Source organism: Narcine bancroftii, chromosome 8 (assembly GCF_036971445.1).
Source record: "Narcine bancroftii isolate sNarBan1 chromosome 8, sNarBan1.hap1, whole genome shotgun sequence".
In the NCBI taxonomy this organism is placed as follows: Eukaryota; Metazoa; Chordata; class Chondrichthyes; order Torpediniformes; family Narcinidae; genus Narcine; species Narcine bancroftii.
Genome location: NC_091476.1, coordinates 72,645,553 through 72,666,249, shown reverse-complemented (window position 1 = coordinate 72,666,249; position 20,697 = coordinate 72,645,553). Strand labels below are relative to the sequence as shown.

General features: G+C 41.3%; 2 protein-coding genes and 1 long non-coding RNA gene across 5 annotated transcripts in view; 1 reads left to right on the top strand and 2 right to left on the bottom strand.

Annotated features, from left to right (window-relative positions):
• The window catches only part of LOC138740839 (ADP-ribose glycohydrolase MACROD1-like), a 1,018,717-nt gene that overhangs the window by 498 nt on the left and 997,522 nt on the right, over nucleotides 1-20,697 (top strand). For all 3 annotated transcript variants that reach the window (XM_069894037.1, XM_069894038.1, XM_069894036.1), the window contains exon 2: nucleotides 11,191-11,292. In XM_069894037.1, the coding sequence (XP_069750138.1) occupies nucleotides 11,191-11,292 (102 nt within the window). The remainder of the gene's footprint in view (nucleotides 1-11,190; nucleotides 11,293-20,697) is intronic.
• LOC138740841 (uncharacterized) lies at nucleotides 1,469-19,876 on the bottom strand. The gene is made up of 2 exons (XR_011343185.1): nucleotides 19,542-19,876; nucleotides 1,469-2,596 (listed from the first exon to the last, which is right to left on the bottom strand). It is a non-coding gene; the product is annotated as an uncharacterized lncRNA (long non-coding RNA).
• rilpl2 (Rab interacting lysosomal protein-like 2) lies at nucleotides 17,426-19,535 on the bottom strand. Its single transcript, XM_069894039.1, has one exon. It carries the CDS (start codon nucleotides 19,439-19,441, stop codon nucleotides 18,875-18,877), a length of 567 nt encoding a protein of 188 aa, XP_069750140.1. The 5' UTR covers nucleotides 19,442-19,535; the 3' UTR covers nucleotides 17,426-18,874.

The following is a 20,697-nucleotide window of genomic DNA, read 5'->3' as shown; positions in this document are numbered from 1 at the left end:
ATAGTCAGGTAATACTACATTTTAGAATAGAACATGAATTTCTTTAACAGTAATTCTTTCAGGCCACTTTGCCAAAGAAATGAGGCGAAGGAACCCTGGTTTAGAAGACTAGTGCTCGAACCACTGCCACATTGGGGTTAGGGGTCATGAGGGGGGGGTCAGAGGTGGGCAAATTTAAGTTCTCTGTCTTGCAGGATCTCAAATGGACCCAATGCACTTGACTAACGGCACTGTGGAGTTGGCACCTCCGCTCCCTTAGGAGTTTGCTGAGGTTTGCGGTGGCATCGGGCAGCCCCCCCCACCCCCCCGCAAATTTCTAAAGCTGCTGTAGAAATTGCGCTGACTGGGCGCATCACAGACTGGCATGGGGACACCAATACCTGCAGAAAGAGGAGTGGAGATGGCCCAGGACATAGAGAGCATCAACAGGGGGATGCTGCTGTTGGAGAGCAGCAGCGATCATCAATACCCCTGAGCATAAAGCCCTCCAAAAACACAACCCAGAACATCCCAGGCAAAATCCCCCATTATCAAGAACATCTACAGGTAATGCTGCTGTCAGAGAGCAGCAGCGATCATCAAGGACCCATGCCACCCAGCTCATGCTCTGTTCTCGCTGCTGCCATCAGGAAAGAGGTCTCTTCTTCTTTGGCTTGGCTTCGCGGACGAAGATTTATGGAGGGGGTAAAAAGTCCACGTCAGCTGCAGGCTCGTTTGTGGCTGACAAGTCCGATGCGGGACAGGCAGACACGATTGCAGCGGTTGCAAGGGAAAATTGGTTGGTTGGGGTTGGGTGTTGGGTTTTTCCTCCTTTGCCTTTTGTCAGTGAGGTAGGCTCTGCGGTCTTCTTCAAAGGAGGTTGCTGCCCGCCAAACTATGAGGCGCCAAGATGCACGGTTTGAGGCGTTATCAGCCCACTGGCGGTGGTCAATGTGGCAGGCACCAAGAGATTTCTTTAGGCAGTCCTTGTACCTTTTCTTTGGTGCACCTCTGTCACGGTGGCCAGTGGAGAGCTCGCCATATAACACGATCTTGGGAAGGCGATGGTCCTCCATTCTGGAGACGTGACCCATCCAGCGCAGCTGGATCTTCAGCAGCGTGGACTCGATGCTGTCGACCTCTGCCATCTCGAGTACTTCGACGTTAGGGATGAAAGCGCTCCAATGGATGTTGAGGATGGAGCGGAGACAACGCTGGTGGAAGCGTTCTAGGAGCCGTAGGTGGTGCCGGTAGAGGACCCATGATTCGGAGCCGAACAGGAGTGTGGGTATGACAACGGCTCTGTATACGCTTATCTTTGTGAGGTTTTTCAGTTGGTTGTTTTTCCAGACTCTTTTGTGTAGTCTTCCAAAGGCGCTATTTGCCTTGGCGAGTCTGTTGTCTATCTCATTGTCGATCCTTGCATCGCACCACCAGGTTCAGGAACAGCTGTTCCCCCCACTCCACCATCAGATTCCACAACAATGAATTCATTTAAGGATTCTTCGCACTTTATTATTGCACAGTCAGTTTGTTTACATTTCTTTATTTGTTTACTGTGTACAGTTTTTTTTTGCACTACCAATAAATGGTAATTTTGCCTCATCTGCAGGTAAAAGAATCTTGGGGTTGTATGTGATGTCATGTATGTACTCGGACAATAAAATTACTGCATGGAATCACCGAGCGAATAAATGTCCTAACATTCAATAAACCCCAACCACAGAAAGATTTCTGAGGGCTGCACATTTATTTTCCCAAAGTATGTTGGCCCATTTACAGTAATAACTTGCAAGATTCACTTCAAAATTCTAATAGAGTACATACATGACGACACAGACATCTCTGAGATTCTTTTTCTCTGAGGACCAGGCAGAATTTCTTATTACTGGTAACTTTACTTGAGAAGAAAGAAATGCAAACAAAAGAAAATTGTACCAACAGAAGGAATGGGCCAATATCAGGGCCATTGAGAACATCAGCCGGAGAGCAGCAGCGATCATCAAGGTTCCACACCACCTGGAACTTGCTCTGTTCTTGCTGCTGCCATCAGGAAAGATAACAAGTGAAGTGTTGCTCCACTTGAAAGGCCTATTTGTGGTCCATATTTTTCAAGGACTCATCCAATACTTTTGTTGTTTGGTGACCTGTCATATGAGTGAGTGAACTAAGGTCTTAGAGCTTATATACTGAGTATGTGTAAACATAAGTCTTGAAAGCCAACTGCAACTCACCCTTCACGGACATAGTTTCCATAGGTTGAAGGGTTTCTTACAAATTCTTAATTCTGTAAAGTGCTGAGGTGTTGACAGTCTTGTTTAACATAGTCTTCAGTGAGATTGGTTAGGACCATGGGTTCCACATTCCTTTCCGATTGAAGGGTTTAAAAGTTTGATACTCCTCACTTTTGCACTTTGTTATTTGCACAGTCAGTTTGTTTTCATGGGCATACAGTATATTGTGGTTTCCACTGCTCCCTGCAGTTTTCACAGGAGTTGCTGTGCTTGAAAATAATTTTCAGTCGGGTGGGGGGGGCGTGGCAAGATGGTGCAGAAGGAAGACATAAGACATGCATTCCACTTCTCCCCAGGTGGATCATTCAATACCCGGTCTTTCACTAGTATAAAAGTGATTAAAAATAAGATTTACAGTTAATTCCTGAAAAAACTTGGAATGTAATTTTCAAATTGGTTAATACCTCTTCTTTATGTGTCACCACTCTCTCCTATAATTTAAAGTAGTTCATAAGGCTCCCGTCCAAAACAGTGAACACTGAATCCAGTCCAGATTCCATGATGACATTCAATGTGAAGAAGTTTAAACCTCAGCTTCAGAAAAAACTACCATATAAAAGTGTGGAAGAATTGAGGCCTACTTGCATAGCTGAATTCACAGAGTTGTCGTTGGGAGTCTCCAAGCCTCAGAGGACTCCAGCCCGTTTGAGTTTGACTCTGGCGCCAATCCTGCATCCACAAGATGGCGCCGGCACATCAGTGAGTTCGGCCGTTGCCGACCCGCGTTCATGTTAAGTCGTGCATGTGGGTGGCATGGCCGATAAAGGGACCCGCGAGCCCCAGCGTGACTTCGCTGGGCGGCCCGGTGGTGCGCAGGGTAGCGTCGGGGGACGCCTCTGCGTGTCCGACGGCCTTCCCTGGCCTGCATATGGCATCGTGGGTCCGAGAGCTGCTGGAGAAAGTCGAGGCTGTGGGGGAGCCCGAACGTCGGCATCCCAAAGAAGTCGGGGTGCCGGCATCGGGTGTTCAGACCTGCAGCCGTTCAGTCAAAGGACCTACAATGACTGAGAAAGAAGAGGAACTTACCTTATTGGAATTCACCGTATTGGATTTCGTCCAGGAGGAGGAACTTGCAGTTAAAAAAGGTAAATCTCAAAAAGTGGAAGTGGAATCTGGACTGGATTCATTGTTCACTGTTTTGGAAGGGATTGCTTGTTAAATGCAGCAAATGCATAATATGTCAAAATAAATATCAACTCAAATGAATCAAGGATTTATGGAGATTAAAATAAAAATGAATACTTTGTGTGATGAAATGTCAACTGTGAAACAGGAAATGATTGTAGTTAAAAGTGATATTAATAAATGTATAAAATCAGTTGATACTGTGCAAGATAATTTTAAGAAAATTGAAACAGCTTTCTCTGAGTGTCAAACTCAGATAGAATGTAATAAAGAAAAAATGGAAAAAGTGGAAGGTTCTTTTGTAGATTGGGGGATTCAGAAAAGAGATTTAATTAAGGTTGATTCGTTGGAAAATCAAAGTTGGAATAATAATGTGAAAATAGTTGGTCTCCCAGAGGATATTGAAGGTGCTGACCCTATAACATTTTTTTAGCACTGGATCCCACAGGTGCTGGGTAAAGAAGTTTTCCCGGAAGGTTTGGAATTGGATAGGGCTCATAGAGCTCTGAGAAGAAGACCACTTCCAGGACATACACCGAGAGCGGTTTTGATTTGTTGTTTAAAATATCAAGATCAAGAAATGATTTTACGTATAGCAGTGCAGAATGCAAGGCATCTCTATTAATGGTTCAACATAATAGGGTTTTTTTTAATGCTGATTTGAGTCCAGAGGTTATTAGAAGACAATGAGAATTTAATACGGCTAAAGATGTTTTGTGGCAAAACGGCTATAAGTTTGCTTTTCGTTATCCTGCAATTTTGAAGGTTTTCTATGGAAATTTTCAATCTCAATTTTTTGAGAATGATCATGATGCTTTGGTTTTTGCTAACTGCTGGAATTGCGAAGAAATGGGTCTTCTCCTCCGTTATCTCCTAAGAGGAGAGTAAACAGAAATGGACATAGGAATGGAGAGAATGGAAAGAAAGATGACACAAAGTCTTCTTGATGTTGAAGATCCGGAGCAGTCGTTGGGCTTGGAATCATTGGGCTGAATATATGGATTATATTCAATTGTGTTTGATTAAATAATTAATATGTATCTGGGTGGGGGGGGGGGGGTGGATGACACTGAAAACTGATAGTCATCTGCCGCTAGTGGGTTCACCACACCCAGTTTTTTAGGGTATTACTACCTTTGGGTCGTTTTTTAAATTTTTTTTGAGTGTTTTTTCTTTTTTGGAAGAATTATAGAGGGGAGCATTATTTTATAGTGTATAAATATATTAATAGTTAAAATAGATGTCTCAATTGAATTTGCAACTTTTAATGTGCAGGGGTTAAATAATCCAATCAAGAGAAAGAGAATAAATATTGGCTTATATAAAAAAAATATTAAATTGATATTGTTTTTTTACAAGAAACACATTTGACTGAGAAAGAACATTTAAAATTTAAAAGGGATTGGGTTGGTCATGTTTTTTTTCTTCTTTTAATTCTAAGGCAAGAGGAATAGTGATTTTGATTCATAAAAATTTATCATTTAAATTGGAATCTTCAGAAGGGTATGCTTGCAGAGTATTGAGTGAATGGAAAGTTCCCAGGGGACGATGGATTCCCTGTGGAATTTTATAAACTTTTTAATGATGATTTTCTAATGAATTTGGGGAAGTGTTGAATCAAATTACTGAAGATTAGAAGTTAACAGAATCATGTTTGAGTACTTTAATAACTGTTGTTCCAAAAAAAGATGAGAGATCCATTAAAAGTGTCTTCATATAGACCTATCTCTTTATTAAATGTGGATTATAAAATTATAGCGAAAGTATTAGCTAATAGGCTTGCTAAATATTTGCCTAAATTGGTACACATTGATCAAACAGGTTTTATTAAGAATAGAAATGCATCAGACAATATATTTTGATTAATTTCCTTGGTCAACACATATTTAAAGCAACCTAACCATGGTTGCATTAGATGCAGAAAAAGCTTTTGATAGGGTTGAGTGGGATTTTTAAATTTAAAGTGTTAGAGAAATTTAAATTCAGCCCTTTTTTGATTGGTTGGGTTAAGGCTTTATATACGAACCCGATTGCTAGGGTGGTGACAAATTGACAAAATTCTTTACCATTTAAATTGACTCATTCAACTTGACAGGGCTGCCCATTGTCACCAGCTCTATTTGCGTTGGTTACTGAACCGTTAGCTCAGGTTATTAGACAAAATTAGAGGGATGAGGGTTAAGAATGAAGAATATAAAATTAATTTGTTTGCGGACAATGTGTTGGTATATTTGACGGAACTGGAATGGTCGTTGAAACATTTGCAAGAGTGTTTGTTGAAATTTGGAGAATTATTGGGATATAAAGTTAATTGGGAAAAAAGTGAAATTTTACCAGTTGGAGTGGGAGATTATTCTAAATTTAAAACAATTACAAAATTAAGGTGGACAAGTAAAATTAAATATTTAGGTATGTTTATGGATACGAATTATCAATCATTATATCAATTAAATTATGTACCTATATTACGATGGATTAAAGTAGATTTGATTCATTGGAAAGATCTTCCATTAACTTTGATTGGTCAGGTTAATTGTATTAAAATGAATATTTTTCCTCAAATTCAATATTTATTCCAGTCACTACCTTGTTTACTAAGGGCTTTTTTCAAGATTTGAATAAAGTAGTGCGAGAGTTTTTATGGAAAAGTAAACTAGTTCGAATGGTATTGCATAGACTTACATGGAAGTATACATTGGGTGGACTACAATTACCACATTTTCAAAATTATTATGAAGTGGCCCAGTTGAAGTTTATTAGTAGATTGATGGATTTAGATCAGCCTCCTAGCTGGGCTAAAGTGGAGATGGGATGTATTCCTAGGGTTGAAATACATGAATTTATACCGTTGGAATTTGATTTTGTTATAGCAATATGATATGCCGATATTGAAGCATTTATTAAAGATTTGGTTAACAAAAAATAGGGTGTTAGGGTCAAAAGATAAATTATCTATTTTAACTCCATTGTATAACAATCAGCTTATTCCTTTTTCAATGTTTAATAATAATTTAACAATTTGTGATTCTAAAGGTATAAATACAATACAAGATTGTTTTGTAGAGGGGCAATTTCTCTCTTTTAATCAATTGAGAGAAAGGTTTGATATACCTGTAAATTCTTTGTGTATTATCAACTTACGACTTTGATAAAAGATAATTATGGTAGAGAGATGATTTTACCTACTTTGTTGAGATTTGAATGTTTAATTTCCTCTATACCGAAAAAGGGTTATATTTCAGTTATGTATAATTTGTTACAAGATAGTATGGATAAACCAGATTGGGAGAAATCTAAACTTAAATGGGAGAGTGATTTAGTATTTATTTTTCCTGAAGAAGATTGGGCGAATATGTGTCAAGACAATGTAATTAAATTGACTAATGTGGGATATGGAATGGTTAATTATAATTTTTTACATCAATTATATTTGACCCCGGTAAAGTAAAAAAAAATATGGGTTTAGTAATTCGGATTCTTATTTTAGATGTAGTTCATGTATTGGAACTGTTCATGCTGTATCTTTCTTTGGCTTGGCTTCGCGGACGAAGATTTATGGAGGGGGTAAAAAGTCCACGTCAGCTGCAGACTCGTTTGTGGCTGACAAGTCCGATGCGGGACAGGCAGACACGATTGCAGCGGTTGCAGGGGAAAATTGGTTGGTTGGGGATGGGTGTTGGGTTTTTCCTCCTTTGCCTTTTGTCAGTGAGGTAGGCTCTGCGGTCTTCTTCAAAGGAGGTTGCTGCCCGCCAAACTGTGAGGCGCCAAGATGCACGGTTTGAGGCGATATCAGCCCACTGGCGGTGGTCAATGTGGCAGGCACCAAGAGACTTCTTTAGGCAGTCCTTGTACCTTTTCTTTGGTGCACCTCTGTCACGGTGGCCAGTGGAGAGCTCGCCATATAACACGATCTTGGGAAGGCGATGGTCCTCCATTCTGGAGACGTGACCCATCCAGCGCAGCTGGATCTTCAGCAGCGTGGACTCGATGCTGTCGACCTCTGCCATCCCGAGCACTTCGACGCTAGGGATGTAAGCGCTCCAATGGATGTTGAGGATGGAGCGGAGACAACGCTGGTGGAAGCGTTCTAGGAGCCGTAGGTGGTGCCGGTAGAGGACCCATGATTCGGAGCCGAACAGGAGTGTGGGTATGACAACGGCTCTGTATACGCTTATCTTTGTGAGGTTTTTCAGTTGGTTGTTTTTCCAGACTCTTTTGTGTAGTCTTCCAAAGGCGCTATTTGCCTTGGCGAGTCTGTTGTCGATCCTTGCATCTGATGAAATGGTGCAGCCGAGATAGGTAAACTGGTTGACCGTTTTGAGTTTTGTGTGCCCGATGGAGATGTGGGGGGGCTGGTAATCATGGTGGGGAGCTGGCTGATGGAGGACCTCAGTTTTCTTCAGGCTGACTTCAAGGCCAAACATTTTGGCAGTTTCCGCAAAGCAGGACGTCAAGCGCTGAAGAGCTGGCTCTGAATGGGCAACTAAAGCGGCATCGTCTGCAAAGAGTAGTTCACGGACAAGTTTCTCTTGTGTCTTGGTGTGAGCTTGCAGGCGCCTCAGATTGAAGAGACTGCCATCCGTGCGATACCGGATGTAAACAGCGTCTTCATTGTTGGGGTCTTTCATGACTTGGTTCAGCATCATGCTGAAGAAGATTGAAAAGAGGGTTGGTGCCAGAACACAGCCTTGCTTCACGCCATTGTTAATGGAGAAGGGTTCAGAGAGCTCATTGCTGTATCTGACCCGACCTTGTTGGTTTTCGTACTGTGTTAAAGTTCAATCATTTTGGCAAGGAATTAAAGTAGTTTTGGAGAAATTATATAATTTTATACTACCGTAAGATCTAATGATTTTCTTGTTGGGAAATTTGTATTCGTTAAGGGGAATGGGATTGGATAAAATTCAAATTGCTTTTGTACATTTGGTGTTATCAGTAGCGCATAAATGTGTAGCTTGTACTTGGAAAGATAATACTGAAATTAATATAGCACGTTTGCATCATGAATTGAAAGTATGTGTTGTTATGGAAAAAATTACTTGTACTTTACATGATAATTATTCTTCTTTTGTTAGTAAGTGGTCTCTGTATTTGTTAACATTTATAATTTTTAAAAATATATATAATCTATATATTTTTTTGCTCACCTTATGGGAGGTGGTGGGAGGGGGGATGGGTGTTAATGAAAAAATTTCTTTGACTATTTCTACATTGTATCTTATATTTTTGTTATCTTTTAAATAAAGTTTGCAAAAAAAGAAAATAATTTTCAGTCTCTCTAGAAACATCTATGAAGTCGATGGGTTGAGGTGGTTCAGGAGGATCAAGATGGTAACTTGTGCTTACATCACTCTTTGACTAAGGGAGATCGAATTAATCCATAATTTAAAAAAAATACCTTTTCTGAAATTAAAGAATAATCCAGTGCTACATTCTCCCAGAAGAGGAAACATTCTCAACCTGTTAAATATACTTAGGATCTCCTATGCATCAATCAAGTGCCCTCTTATGCTTCTAATCTATGAATATGTCATGCCTGCCCAACCTTTTCTTCCAAGATCATCATTCCACTCCAGGTAATAGTCTGGTAAACCTCTTTCTGCACCAATCCCATCAAAATGGTTGCTAATTGTTTCAAAGATCTTTAGTAGGTCATCCTTCAGCCTTTTTGAGATCCAATGTTTCATTCTTTCTTGGAATACAATGACTTGTCGTAGGCCGAGTTAACAGCCTTCTGGTATTATTCTTTTAAAAAAAAAATCAACATTCTTTCCATATCTTTATGTCCTTGATGTGATACAGAACAAACCAAATTTATTATAGTTTTAGAATAATTTATCTACTTTTCAATTTGTTTCCCCATGGAAATAAACCTCAGTGCTTGGTTGACTGTTGTTCAATTTTTAGCGATTGCCTCACATGTACTGAAGTGCAATTCAATAGGTCACAAAGCATCCATAGGAAGTAAATGATAACCAGTTTTGGGCCTGAAGCCTTCCATCAAGGTATGAGCAGGTGCCTGAATATAAAGATGGCATGGGGGATGTGGGCGAAGGAGAGAAGGGAGAAAAGAGTACAGTCTAACGGGTACGAGATCACAGGTGGATACAGATGGGAGGTAGAAGAGAAAAAGGTGGAGATAAGGGAAAGGGTCTCTTTTTGGAGAGGGAATTCAGTAAGGAGCTGGATGAAAGGAGACAGATAGAGAGAGAAACAGAAACATGGGAGAGGGGTTCAACAGAAATTAGAGAAGTCGATGTTAATGGTGTCCAATTAAGGAGTGCCCAGTGCTGTTCCTCCAATTTGCGGGTAGATTTGGTTTGGCAGAGCATGAGGCCATGGATATACATGTTAGTATGGGAATGGTGTGTGGAATTAAAATGGTTGAACACTGGGAGGTCCTTGCTATTTGCAGCGGACAGATCAAAGGCATTCAATGAAACAATCTCAAATAGCAAACACCAGACAATAGCAAATACCAGAGGACATCTTTTTAAGATGAGTGGAGAAAAATTTTGTGTAGATATTTGATTTTTTTTTATGTGACTGAACAGGTGGCATGGTTGATGGAGTGGTTAGTGCTACGCCTTTACAGCGCCAGCGATCGGGACCGGACCAGGGTTTGAATCCTGCGCTGTCTGTAAGGAGAATCAGAATTTATTGTCATGAACAAGTAATGAAATTTGGTGCTTTGTGGTAGCATCATAGGGAAAACATTCATATTATAACCATCTTACAACATTACTATAAAAATTAACAATAACATTGCACAAAAAGTAAGGCTGTGTCTTTGGTTCATTGATGATTCAGGAATCTGATGGCAGCAGGGAAAAACCTTTCCTTGTGCTGTTGAGTGCTCGTCTTTATGCTCCTGTACCTTTTAGAGTGAAGAGGGAATGGCCTGGGTGGTGAGAGTCTTTGAGGGTAGAAGCTGCCTCATGTAGATATCCTCGATGGAGTGAAGTCTGGTGCCCTTGATGTTGTAGACTGAGTTAACGACCTTCTGGTATTTATTCTTGTCCTTAGAATTAGTGTCTCCATATCAGGCAGTGATGCAATCTCCCAGGGTGCTCTCCACGGTACACGTGTAGTTTGTACGATCTCCCCATGTCTGCGTGGGTTTTCTCCAGGGTCTGCAGAGTGTAGGTTAATGGAGGGTAAATTGGGTGGCACGGACTCATGGGCTGAAATAGCCTGTTACCCTGCTGTATGTCTAAATTTAAAAAATAAAATGCATTGCCAGGAGTGTTGGTGAAGGCTTGTACAATAGGACCATTCAAGAGAATCTTAGATAAGCACACAGATGTAAGCAAAGGTTATGAGTGGAAGGTAGGGAAAAATTAGATTGCTGTTGAGGAGGTTTACTGAGGTCAGCATGACTTTGTGGGCTGAAGAGCCTGTATTGTACTATCATGTTCTATGACCCATGATGTGTGTGAATTTATGTTTGAGCAACTGATTACAGGTAAAATGCCATCAAAGGTTAATAAAGGAGTAGATTGACTGGCTGTTTATTGTTTGGAGCTGATCTGTGATGATCTAAAATAGATCATCTCCTTGGTTTTGCTGATGTTGAGTGCAAGGTTATTATTGCACCATTCAATGAGCTGATCTATCACCCTCCTCATTGCCACCTGTGATTCTTCCAACAACTATGGTGTCGTTGGCAAACTTGTAGATGACATTGGAATTGTGCCTGGTCACAGTCATAGGTATATAACGAGTAATGAATAAGGAAAATGAATAAAGAAAAAAAACAGAAATTAAAAGCTATGTTCTTTTTCTTAAACAGGACACTTAGAGGAAATTGACCATGCAAAGAGACGATGTTACTACAAAGCCAAAAGATTTGTTATGATTGATGAGATTCAGACATGGAAAGATTTTTCTGTAGGTGAGTAATAAACTTTAATATTTAAAGAAAATTAAACAATGGTATATTAAAAATTTAGGACTGCTAATCATTTCAGATCTTTTTCATTGTGAAAATCCTATCCTGATTAGTTTTTAATAGTATAAAATCTTTCCCTTTGATTCCATCTGTCCTCTCTCCCCCCACTTTTTTATTTAGACACCTGCCTGCTTTTTGCTCACACCTTGATGAAAGGCTCAGGCTCGAAATGTTGGTCGCCCCTTATTTCCACGCAGCTCTGGACCACTTCAAAAACAATAATTCATAAGTTCTTCTTTGGCTTGGCTTCGTGGACGAAGATTTATGGAGGGGTAATGTCCACGTCAGCTGCAGGCTCGTTTGTGGCTGACAAGTCTGATGCGAGACAGGCAGACACGGTTGCAGCAGTTGCAAGGGAAAATTGGTTGTTTGGGGTTGGGTGTTGGGTTTTTCCTCCTTTGTCTTTTGTCAATGAGGTGGGCTCTGCGGTCTTCTTCAAAGGAGGTTGCTGCCCGCTGAACTGTGAGGCGCCAAGATGCACGGTTTGAGGCGATATCAGCCCACTGGCGGTGGTCAATGTGGCAGGCACCAAGAGCTTTCTTTAAGCAGTCCTTGTACCTCTACTTTGGTGCATCTCTGTTTCGGTGGCCAGTGGAGAGCTCGTCATATAACACGATCTTGGGAAGGCGATGGTCCTCCATTCTGGAGACGTGACCTACCCAGCGCAGTTGGATCTTCAGCAGCGTGGATTCGATGCTGTCGGCCTCTGCCATCTCGAGTACTTCGATGTTGGAGATGAAGTCGCTCCAATGAATGTTGAGGATGGAGCGGAGACAATGCTGGTGGAAGCGTTCTAGGTGCCGTAGGTGATGCCGGTAGAGGACCCATGATTCGGAGTCGAACAGGAGTGTGGGTATGACAACGGCTCAGAATACGCTAATCTTTGTGAGGTTTTTCAGTTGTTGTTTTTCCAGACTGTTTTGTGTAGTCTTCCAAAGGCGCTATTTGCCTTGGTGAGTCTGTTGTCTATCTCGTTGTCGATCCTTGCATCCGATGAAATGGTGCAGCCGAGATAGGTAAACTGGTAAATTACAGTTGCTCTTATTGACTACATTTCGGCCTTCAATACCATTATTCCCTCATTGTTGGTTGAGAAGCTACAAACTCTAGGCCTTTGTACCCCTCTCTACAGCTGGATTTCTTGACTTTCTTATCGGAAGACCACAGTCAGTACGAATTGGAAATAATGTCTCCTCCTCACTGATTATCAATACAGGCACACCGCAAGGATACGTGCTCAACACAATGTCATCTACAAGTTTGCCAACGACACCATAGTTGTTGGAAGAATCACAGGTGGCAATGAGGAGGGTGATAGATCAGCTTATTGAATGGTGCAATAATAATCTTGCACTCAACATCAGCAAAACCAAGGAGATGATTGTGGACTTCAGGAGGAAGTCAGGGGAACACGACTCAGTCCTCAATGAGGGCTCAGTAGTTGAGAGGGTCAAGAGCTTCAAATTTCTGGGGGGGGGGGGGGTCTGTCCTGGAGCCATCACATTGATGCAATGACAAAGAAGGTACGCCAGTCGCTATACTTTGTTAGGCATCTAAGGAGATTCGGTATGTCACTGGAGTCTCTTGTAAACTTCTAAGGTGTACCTTGGAGAGTATTCTGATAGGTTGCATCACTACCTGATATGGAGCCACCAATTCTCAAGACTAGAATAAACTGCAGAGAGTTGTTAACTTGGCCTACGACATCACAGGCACCAGACTTCACTCTATTGAAGACATCTATATAAAGAGTGTCTTAAGAAAGCCGCCGCTATCCTCACGGGGAGTCACGCGATGGAGTAGTGGCCGGACGGTGAACTCCAGCCCTCTCCAGAAAAGTCGGGAAAAACAAGAGAAAACACAAAGGCACAGAAATAAAAGTTACAGAAAAGTGAGTATAAAGGTGGAAAGAAGATGGCGACAAAAAAAGAAAAGTCGAAAGCAACGGTAAGAAGAGAGGAAGAGAAGACAAAGGAGGAAAAAGGTGAAGGCCTTACCTGTCCGAAGAGGCCCGCTGCGGAGAGAGAAACCCGCTCCCTCAGGTCGGTAAATAATGGACTACAAAAATGGCTCGCAGAGCCGAGTAAAAGTGCGCAACCGCGCATGCGCGAAGTTTCGCGCATGCGCAATGCGAATGAAAAAAAACACACCGAAGGGAGGGGGGACCAGCTGGGGAGTCGATCTCCACAGCCGGCAACGACAGCTGCAGAACACCTGCAGCAAGAAGAGACCACAGAAGACAACAGAAACAAGAAAGAAGAGGAGGAAAGGGCAACAAAGAAACAACAGATGGTCAACCCAGAGGAAGAAGAAGAGGAAGAGTATGGTGAAATAGAAGAAGAAAAGAGAGGCAAGGTAAAGGATATACTTGCTCTTATTAGAGGATACATGGAATCATTTAAAGAATGGCAAACACAGGAATTTAAGGATTTAAGAAAAAGAATAAACAACACAGAAGAGAAAATAAATAAAATGGAGATGACCTTAACAGAAATGGGAAAGAAAATGGACAAGATGGAAGAGCGGGCAGTAGCAGCAGAAATGGAGGTAGAAGACTTAAAAAAGAAATTGGAGAAATCTAATAAAAAAACTAAAGAGACACAAGAACTACTAGCTCAAAAAATAGATACAATGGAAAACCATAACAGAAGAAATAACATAAAGATAGTGGGCCTTAAGGAAGATGAAGAAGGCAAGAATATGAGGGAGTTTATAAAAGAGTGGATCCCTAAGACCCTAGGATGTCCAGAACTACAGCAAGAATTGGAAATAGAAAGGGCACATAGAGTATTGGCCTCTAAACCACAACCACAACAAAAACCAAGATCTATTGTAGTAAAATTCCTAAGATATACTACAAGAGAAAAGGTACTGGAGAAGACAATGGAAAAAGTAAGAGAGGGCAACAAACCACTGGAGTATAAAGGGCAAAAAATCTTCATTTATCCAGATATAAGTTTTGAACTCCTAAAGAAGAGAAAAGAGTTCAATACAGCAAAGGCGATTTTATGGAAGAAAGGGTATAAATTTATACTAAAGCATCCAGCGGTATTGAAAATATTTATTCCAGGACAACAAAACAGACTATTCTCGGATCCAGAAGAAGCACGAAAATTTGCAGAACAATTACAAAAATAGACTGAGGGAGGAAGACGGGTAATGAGAGTTAAGATGATCACAATTGATATGTATGTGGGTAAAGACAAAAATAGACTGAGGGATGAAGACGGGTAATGAGAGTAAAAATGATCACGATTGATATGTATGCGGGTAAAGAGGTATAAGAGTGAATAGAGACAAGGAGCATACGTGAATGTATCTGTACTTAGAGGAAAATATAGATAGTATAGACAAGAATTAATAAGGGAAGGTAATGGAATAGAGAGAATAAGGAGGGAATTAAAAGAGTGACCTTTGTGACATATGAAAAGTGAAATCTTTTCTGGGGGAGGCGGGGTGGGGGGAAATAGCGGTCACTGCAAAATCAGTTGACGCTTGCGAGTGGATTCGCAAATCCAAATGGAGAGGGGAGATGTGGTTGTCCGACAAGGGATAAAGGACAACTCAGGAGGTGAATGGGAGATTGGGAATAAATAAGATAGAAATAGGAGAATAAGGAAAATGTTGGATGTTGTAGGAATGTTGTCTTATAAAGAGTTGAAAATAAGAAAACAGAAATGGAAAAGGAGGAAAGGTAATGATGGAAAAACGGAAAGAGAAGATAAACAAAATATAAAAGGGCTACGCTGAACTATATGTCTTTAAATATTAATGGAATACATAACCAAATTAAAAGGAATAAACTACCAAATTTAAATGAATAAATGTATTCCATTAGAAAAAATAACATATTGGTTAAGAAATAATATTGAAATATTCGAACAAGTATAGGAGCCTTACATTAAATACAATAGCGAAAACCTACCGGGGACAAACATTACCTAAGTTGATGGAAGGAGAAGGAAAGAAAAGAATGGACTCAGTAGAATTTCTGGTGTAATTTTGTTGAATGACAACATTGTCTGACTGGATTAATGCAACCTAGATTGTATACCTAAAATGGATGAGAGGGGGGGTGGGGGGGTGGTTTGGGAGGAAAGGGGGGGGGGGAGAAAAAGTCACTGTATATGTGTGAAAAAGAAATTGTGTATATCATGGCTAATGTGATTTATGGTGTGAAAAATAAAAAAAATTAAAAAAAAAAAAAAAAAAAAAAAAAAAAGAAAGCCGCCGCTATCCTCAAAGACGCCCACCACCCAGGCCATACCCTCTTCAATTTGCTACTATCGGGAAAAAGGTACAGGAACACTCAATGTCACAAGGACAGCTTCTTTCCCGCTGCCATCAGATTACTGAATAATCAATAACTTTATGAACCAAAGACACTGCCTTCCTTCTCGTGCATTATTATTTTTTTCTTCGAGTTGTAATAAGTTGGCATAAAATGAATATAAAAATATGATGCTGCCGCAAAACACCGAATTTCACGACTTGTTCATGACAATAAATTCTAATTCTGAATTCTTTTTGCTGCTGCATGATCTGCTGGGTTTCTCTAGTACTTTTGTCTATTGTCCCATTGTCACTTTATCTATGTCTCCTCCAGCCATCTCCATCTCACTCTGAATGACTCCTCTTCCTTCACCTAACCCCTTATTTATCTTCTCTCTCTCTCTTCCCCCGTCTCATATTTGCTAACCAGCTCCCCCTGCTTCCCCATCCATCCATCCACCATCCTTCACTCCTCTCCAGTTCACCAATTGCCTACTGGCCCCTGTCCAAATCCTTCAATATCACTAACTATCTCCCCTCCACACTCAAGTCTTGATAGAAATTTCCCACCTGAAATGTTGACAATTCTTTTTCTCCCAGTTCTGCTGTTTGGCCTGTTGATTTTTCTCCAGCAGTTTATTTTTCCTCTCAATCTGCAGACACTCATGTGTCGACCAAAAAACGATTGCAGCCTTTCAGACACAATATTTCATTTTTTTTCTATATCAGAGCTATAGTTTCTTTTAGTTGTACGTATGCTTTAGGCTCAGCTCTCCTCTCTTTTAGTGCAGCCTGGCATTCTGGGTATGGCTCACAACCCTATTACTAGCAACACATGGCATAGATCAAGAAGCATGGTCACCATCCACATATTCTATTCACCTATTTAACCTGGTACCATCCGATCACGAATATTCCCTGACCTATCCATTTCTTCCACAACTATATTGCCATTGGAGGCTGCAGCCTCCTTTGAAGAAGACCGCGGAGCCCACCTCACTGACAAAAGACAAAGGAGGAAGAACCCAACACCCAACCCCAACCTACCAATTTTCCCTTGCAACCATGCCTCCCTGTCCCGCATCGGACTTGTCAGTCACCAACGAGCCTGCAGCAGACGTGGACATACCCCTCCATAAATCTTCGTCCACGAAGCCAAGCCAAAGATATTGCCATTGAAATTTGTTTTCCTCAGATTTTTTTTCGAGTTGGTACAGAATGATCTTTCACTTGAAAAGATAACCCTGTGGATTTTCAAAGTGGAAATATTTTTTCATTATGCTTTCTCATCTGCTGAATGTTTCCAACATTTTTAATTTTTAATTTCAGGTGTCTAGCATCTGTTGTTTTGATTTTATAGCGTGGCATCTCTCAGTGGTTGATCAAAGAAACAATCTGGCCAGACATTATTCAAATTATGTACTTAAGTTATATCATTGCTTTGCTGAGCACTTCCGCTCCGTTCGCAACCACAGCGACTTCCCAGTGGCCAACCACTTCAATTCCGAGTCACACTCCTGTGCTCACATGTTTGTCCATGGACTTATGTACTGTTCCACCCTGACCACCTGCAGATTGGACCTTATTTTCTGTCTGGGCACCCTCCAGCCACATGGCATGAACATTGACTTTACTGCTTTCCATTAAACCTGCTTGCCTTTTTTCCCCCCTCCCCTATTTTCCTGTCCTTCCAGTTCTTTCACCCACACAGCCCTACCAACCCCCCTCCGCCTCATTGCTGCTGTCCCCTTCCTCTCTTCACTTATCATCTCCTGCTGTGTCACACCCCCCCCCCCCCACTCCTATTCTTTTGTTTAGACAGTTGCCAGCATTTCCTCATACTTTGATGAAGGGCTCAAGCCTAAAACGTCAGTTTTGTATCATTGCCTTTGCTACATTAAGGACACTGACCTGCTGAGCTTCTCCAGCATTTTGTGTTTTTACTTCAACCATGGTATCTACAGAATTTTGTGATTTACTTTTAAATGCTATCATCCATGTATTCACCAAAGTTGTTGGTAATGATTTAATTGCTTAGCATGTGGTGATGTTTTAAAAAAATATATTGCACTTGAAATTAATTATCAATCCTTGGACTATTTGTTTTGCTTTAGCTTAGATTGATGTCATCAGGACATGAAGTTGGTAAAGAAACCACAAAATGCTGTGTGCCCATTTGCAGGAAGTAGCTTTATATTTGGCTTCACACCAGCTGCAGCATAATTTTACTTTGACATTAAATGAAATAGAAATAAACTTTGCCCAACATTATTTTCTATTAATTGGGTTGCTTTTCTTATTCCTCAGAATTTCAGGGAGAAAGTCATCTCAAACTGGTGTTTATAGTTAAATTTCACCACCATTATGCTTTATTGCGAAGAACACACTGGGAAACGTTCTAATTTGAAATGAATAAATAGTTGCATCTTATATTTTTCTAAAATTCTCATGGAATGGTTCAGCTGTGTTTGTAACTGTTTACAGATTTGGGTGCCTTATTTGAGAAAAGGGTTCAGAGGAGATTTACTAGAATGATACTAGGAATGAAAGGGTTAGCATATGAGAAACTATTGTTTGCTCTTGGACTGTACTCATTGAAGTACAGAAGTATGAGGGGAGACCTCACCGAGGCATTTCGAATGCTGAAAGGCCTGGTCAGAGTAGATTTGGCAAGGATGTCTCCCATGGTAGGGGAGTCTATGACAAGAGGGCACAACTTCAGGATAAAAAGGCATCAATTTAAAACAGAGGTGGAAAAATTTCTTTAGTCAGAGGGTTGTGTGACTGTAGAACTTGTTACTACGGACTGTTGGGGGTATTTAAGGCAGAGATTGACAGGTATTTGATTAGTTAGGGCATCAAAGGTTACGGGGAGAAAGCCAGGGTGCGGGGCTGAGTGGATCAGCTCATGATTAGAATGGCGGAGCAGACTCGATGGGTCAACTTCTGCTCCTATATCTTGCGACTTTTGTGTCGTTTATGGGAAGATTTTCTTGAATTACTATGGTTTCCTTGAGTTTTAATATCATTAAAAGAAGCTCCCTTGGAAATTAAATCCACTTAAAAAAAATTCTGCTCCATTTAGAATAGCAGCTATTTTACAGAGTGCAGTGCTAATTGTATAAAAAGTAAACTTTGAAAATCATTCCTTCATAACAACTATACAGTTGTTTCAAAGTTCTGAAATTTTGTTGAACAATTCTAGAAATGCTCATTCATCCTTTCGAACTTCAGAGCCTAAGTGGCTCTGTGTTTAAGGGTTTTTTCGATGGCGAGGGGAAAGGAGCTTTTTAATCATGGGTTGTTCACTGCCACCACTCGGGGCGGACTCGTTCATTTCTCCGATTTGGGATTCTTTGGTGCCGATTAATCCGTTCCTGTAACACTCAAGTTCTTCTTGCGCCACGTGCAGCTGAGCCTTCAGTTTGTTCCTTTCATGCAACACATCTCGCAGTTCTTGCAGAGTGAAACGTGGTCGATCTGGGTCATCGTTGTCTGCAAGCCTGTCCGGCCCGATGATCTGCTTTGAATTGCGAACAGCCTGTTGCAGTTCCCTGTTCAGTCTTTCCGTTTCGGTCCTCAGATTGTCTCGTTCCGTTGTCAGCGTCTCCACCGTGACCTTGTGCTTATTCACCAGACACTCCAGCATCTCTAAGACTCGGATGATCTTGTACTGCAACTCGGCGACTCTCCCACAGCCTTCCGCGCTGTCGAGTTTGATTAAATCGCGCCCAATGATGTACGAGATATCGTAGACATTTTCAGCCGTGAGCTCGAATGGGTCTTTGTCAAACGCCGAGGCGGCAGCCAATTCCTCCATCGACTGAAAATAAAACCCAGCTGACCGCCGCAGGTGAAGAAGAAGGGGTTTGACCCGATTTCAAACCTGGAAATTAAACAGCATCGGAACGCGGGCTTACCAGAAACTGGGCTGCAGTTGTCGCTTCCCTTCAGAGCAACGCTCTCGTTTCCCCTCCACGTGACAGGAAATCGCTGGAATTATCTTGTTCCGAAGTCATCCAAGATTTTGTTTGCTAAGTTGCTAAGCAGCTAAGCAGGGGTAAAAGTTTTCGACCCGTGATTTTCAGACTGTTTCTTTCCACTCACATGCCACTTTAAGAGGTAAAGGTTCCATTTAGGGTGGCCATTTCCAAAAAGGACACAGAGATAACATAATTGATATTTTACAAATAAAATTTAAACCATATTATAAAGACAACAAATACAAACACACTGTATATGTGTGTTTGTGCTTATAAATAGGCTCCGTGGTCCTGGAGAAATGCTCTCGCCTTTCTATCAAAAATCAAGTCAAATCACCATTATTTATCGTTCAGACCATGCTCGCACGGTAAAGACGGGATAGCGTTTCTCCAGGACCCCGGAGCATATTTACATAATAATATGGTAGCCATGTTCTCCTTTTGGAATGGCCATTAATATTGTGGCGTAACACGACCCTTAGAATGTAGCCTAGATGAAATTCTTTGACTTTTCCCTACCATAAGGCAGACAGGTAGTCACCACTTTGTCCAGTGCCCCTCACAGAAATCTACAGCACTCAGTGTTCCTCAGCGTTCTCCTCTTCAAGTACTGACCAGCCCTGAGGCTGCTTAGCTTCCGAGATCAGACAATCTCACATGTATTCAATCCCTCTGCCATTGGGATTACTTAAAATAATCTAAGGAGAACGAACAATACGCAAAAGGAATGTTGGTCGACCCCAGCTTCGCTTCCAGGACCTCTGCAAACGTGACGTGAAAGCCTTGAAAATAACAGAGTGCTGGATGGATACAGCAGATGACCACAACAAATGTCGAGGTACTGTTCATCAACACCTAGAGCAAGACGAAAGAGGGATCTTGAGTCAGTTTGAGGAGTGAAGATCACAGTGGACGACAACAGTGCCCTATAGTTGTAGCAAGTGTGCTAGAGTCTGCCATTCCAGGACTCACCTCCAGAGCCACAGTCGATGCTGCTAAACAAACCGGTGACTACCAGAAGTGGTATACCCATGGTCGATCACGACTGATGGAAGCCAAGAAGAAGGTGCCTTAGGTGCTCTGTGATTAGTGA

What these genes read in the sequence shown, in the direction of transcription:
- rilpl2 (XM_069894039.1), bottom strand. Translation starts at nt 19,441, where the DNA reads ATGGAGGAATTGGCTGCCGCCTCGGCGTTTGACAAAGACCCATTCGAG.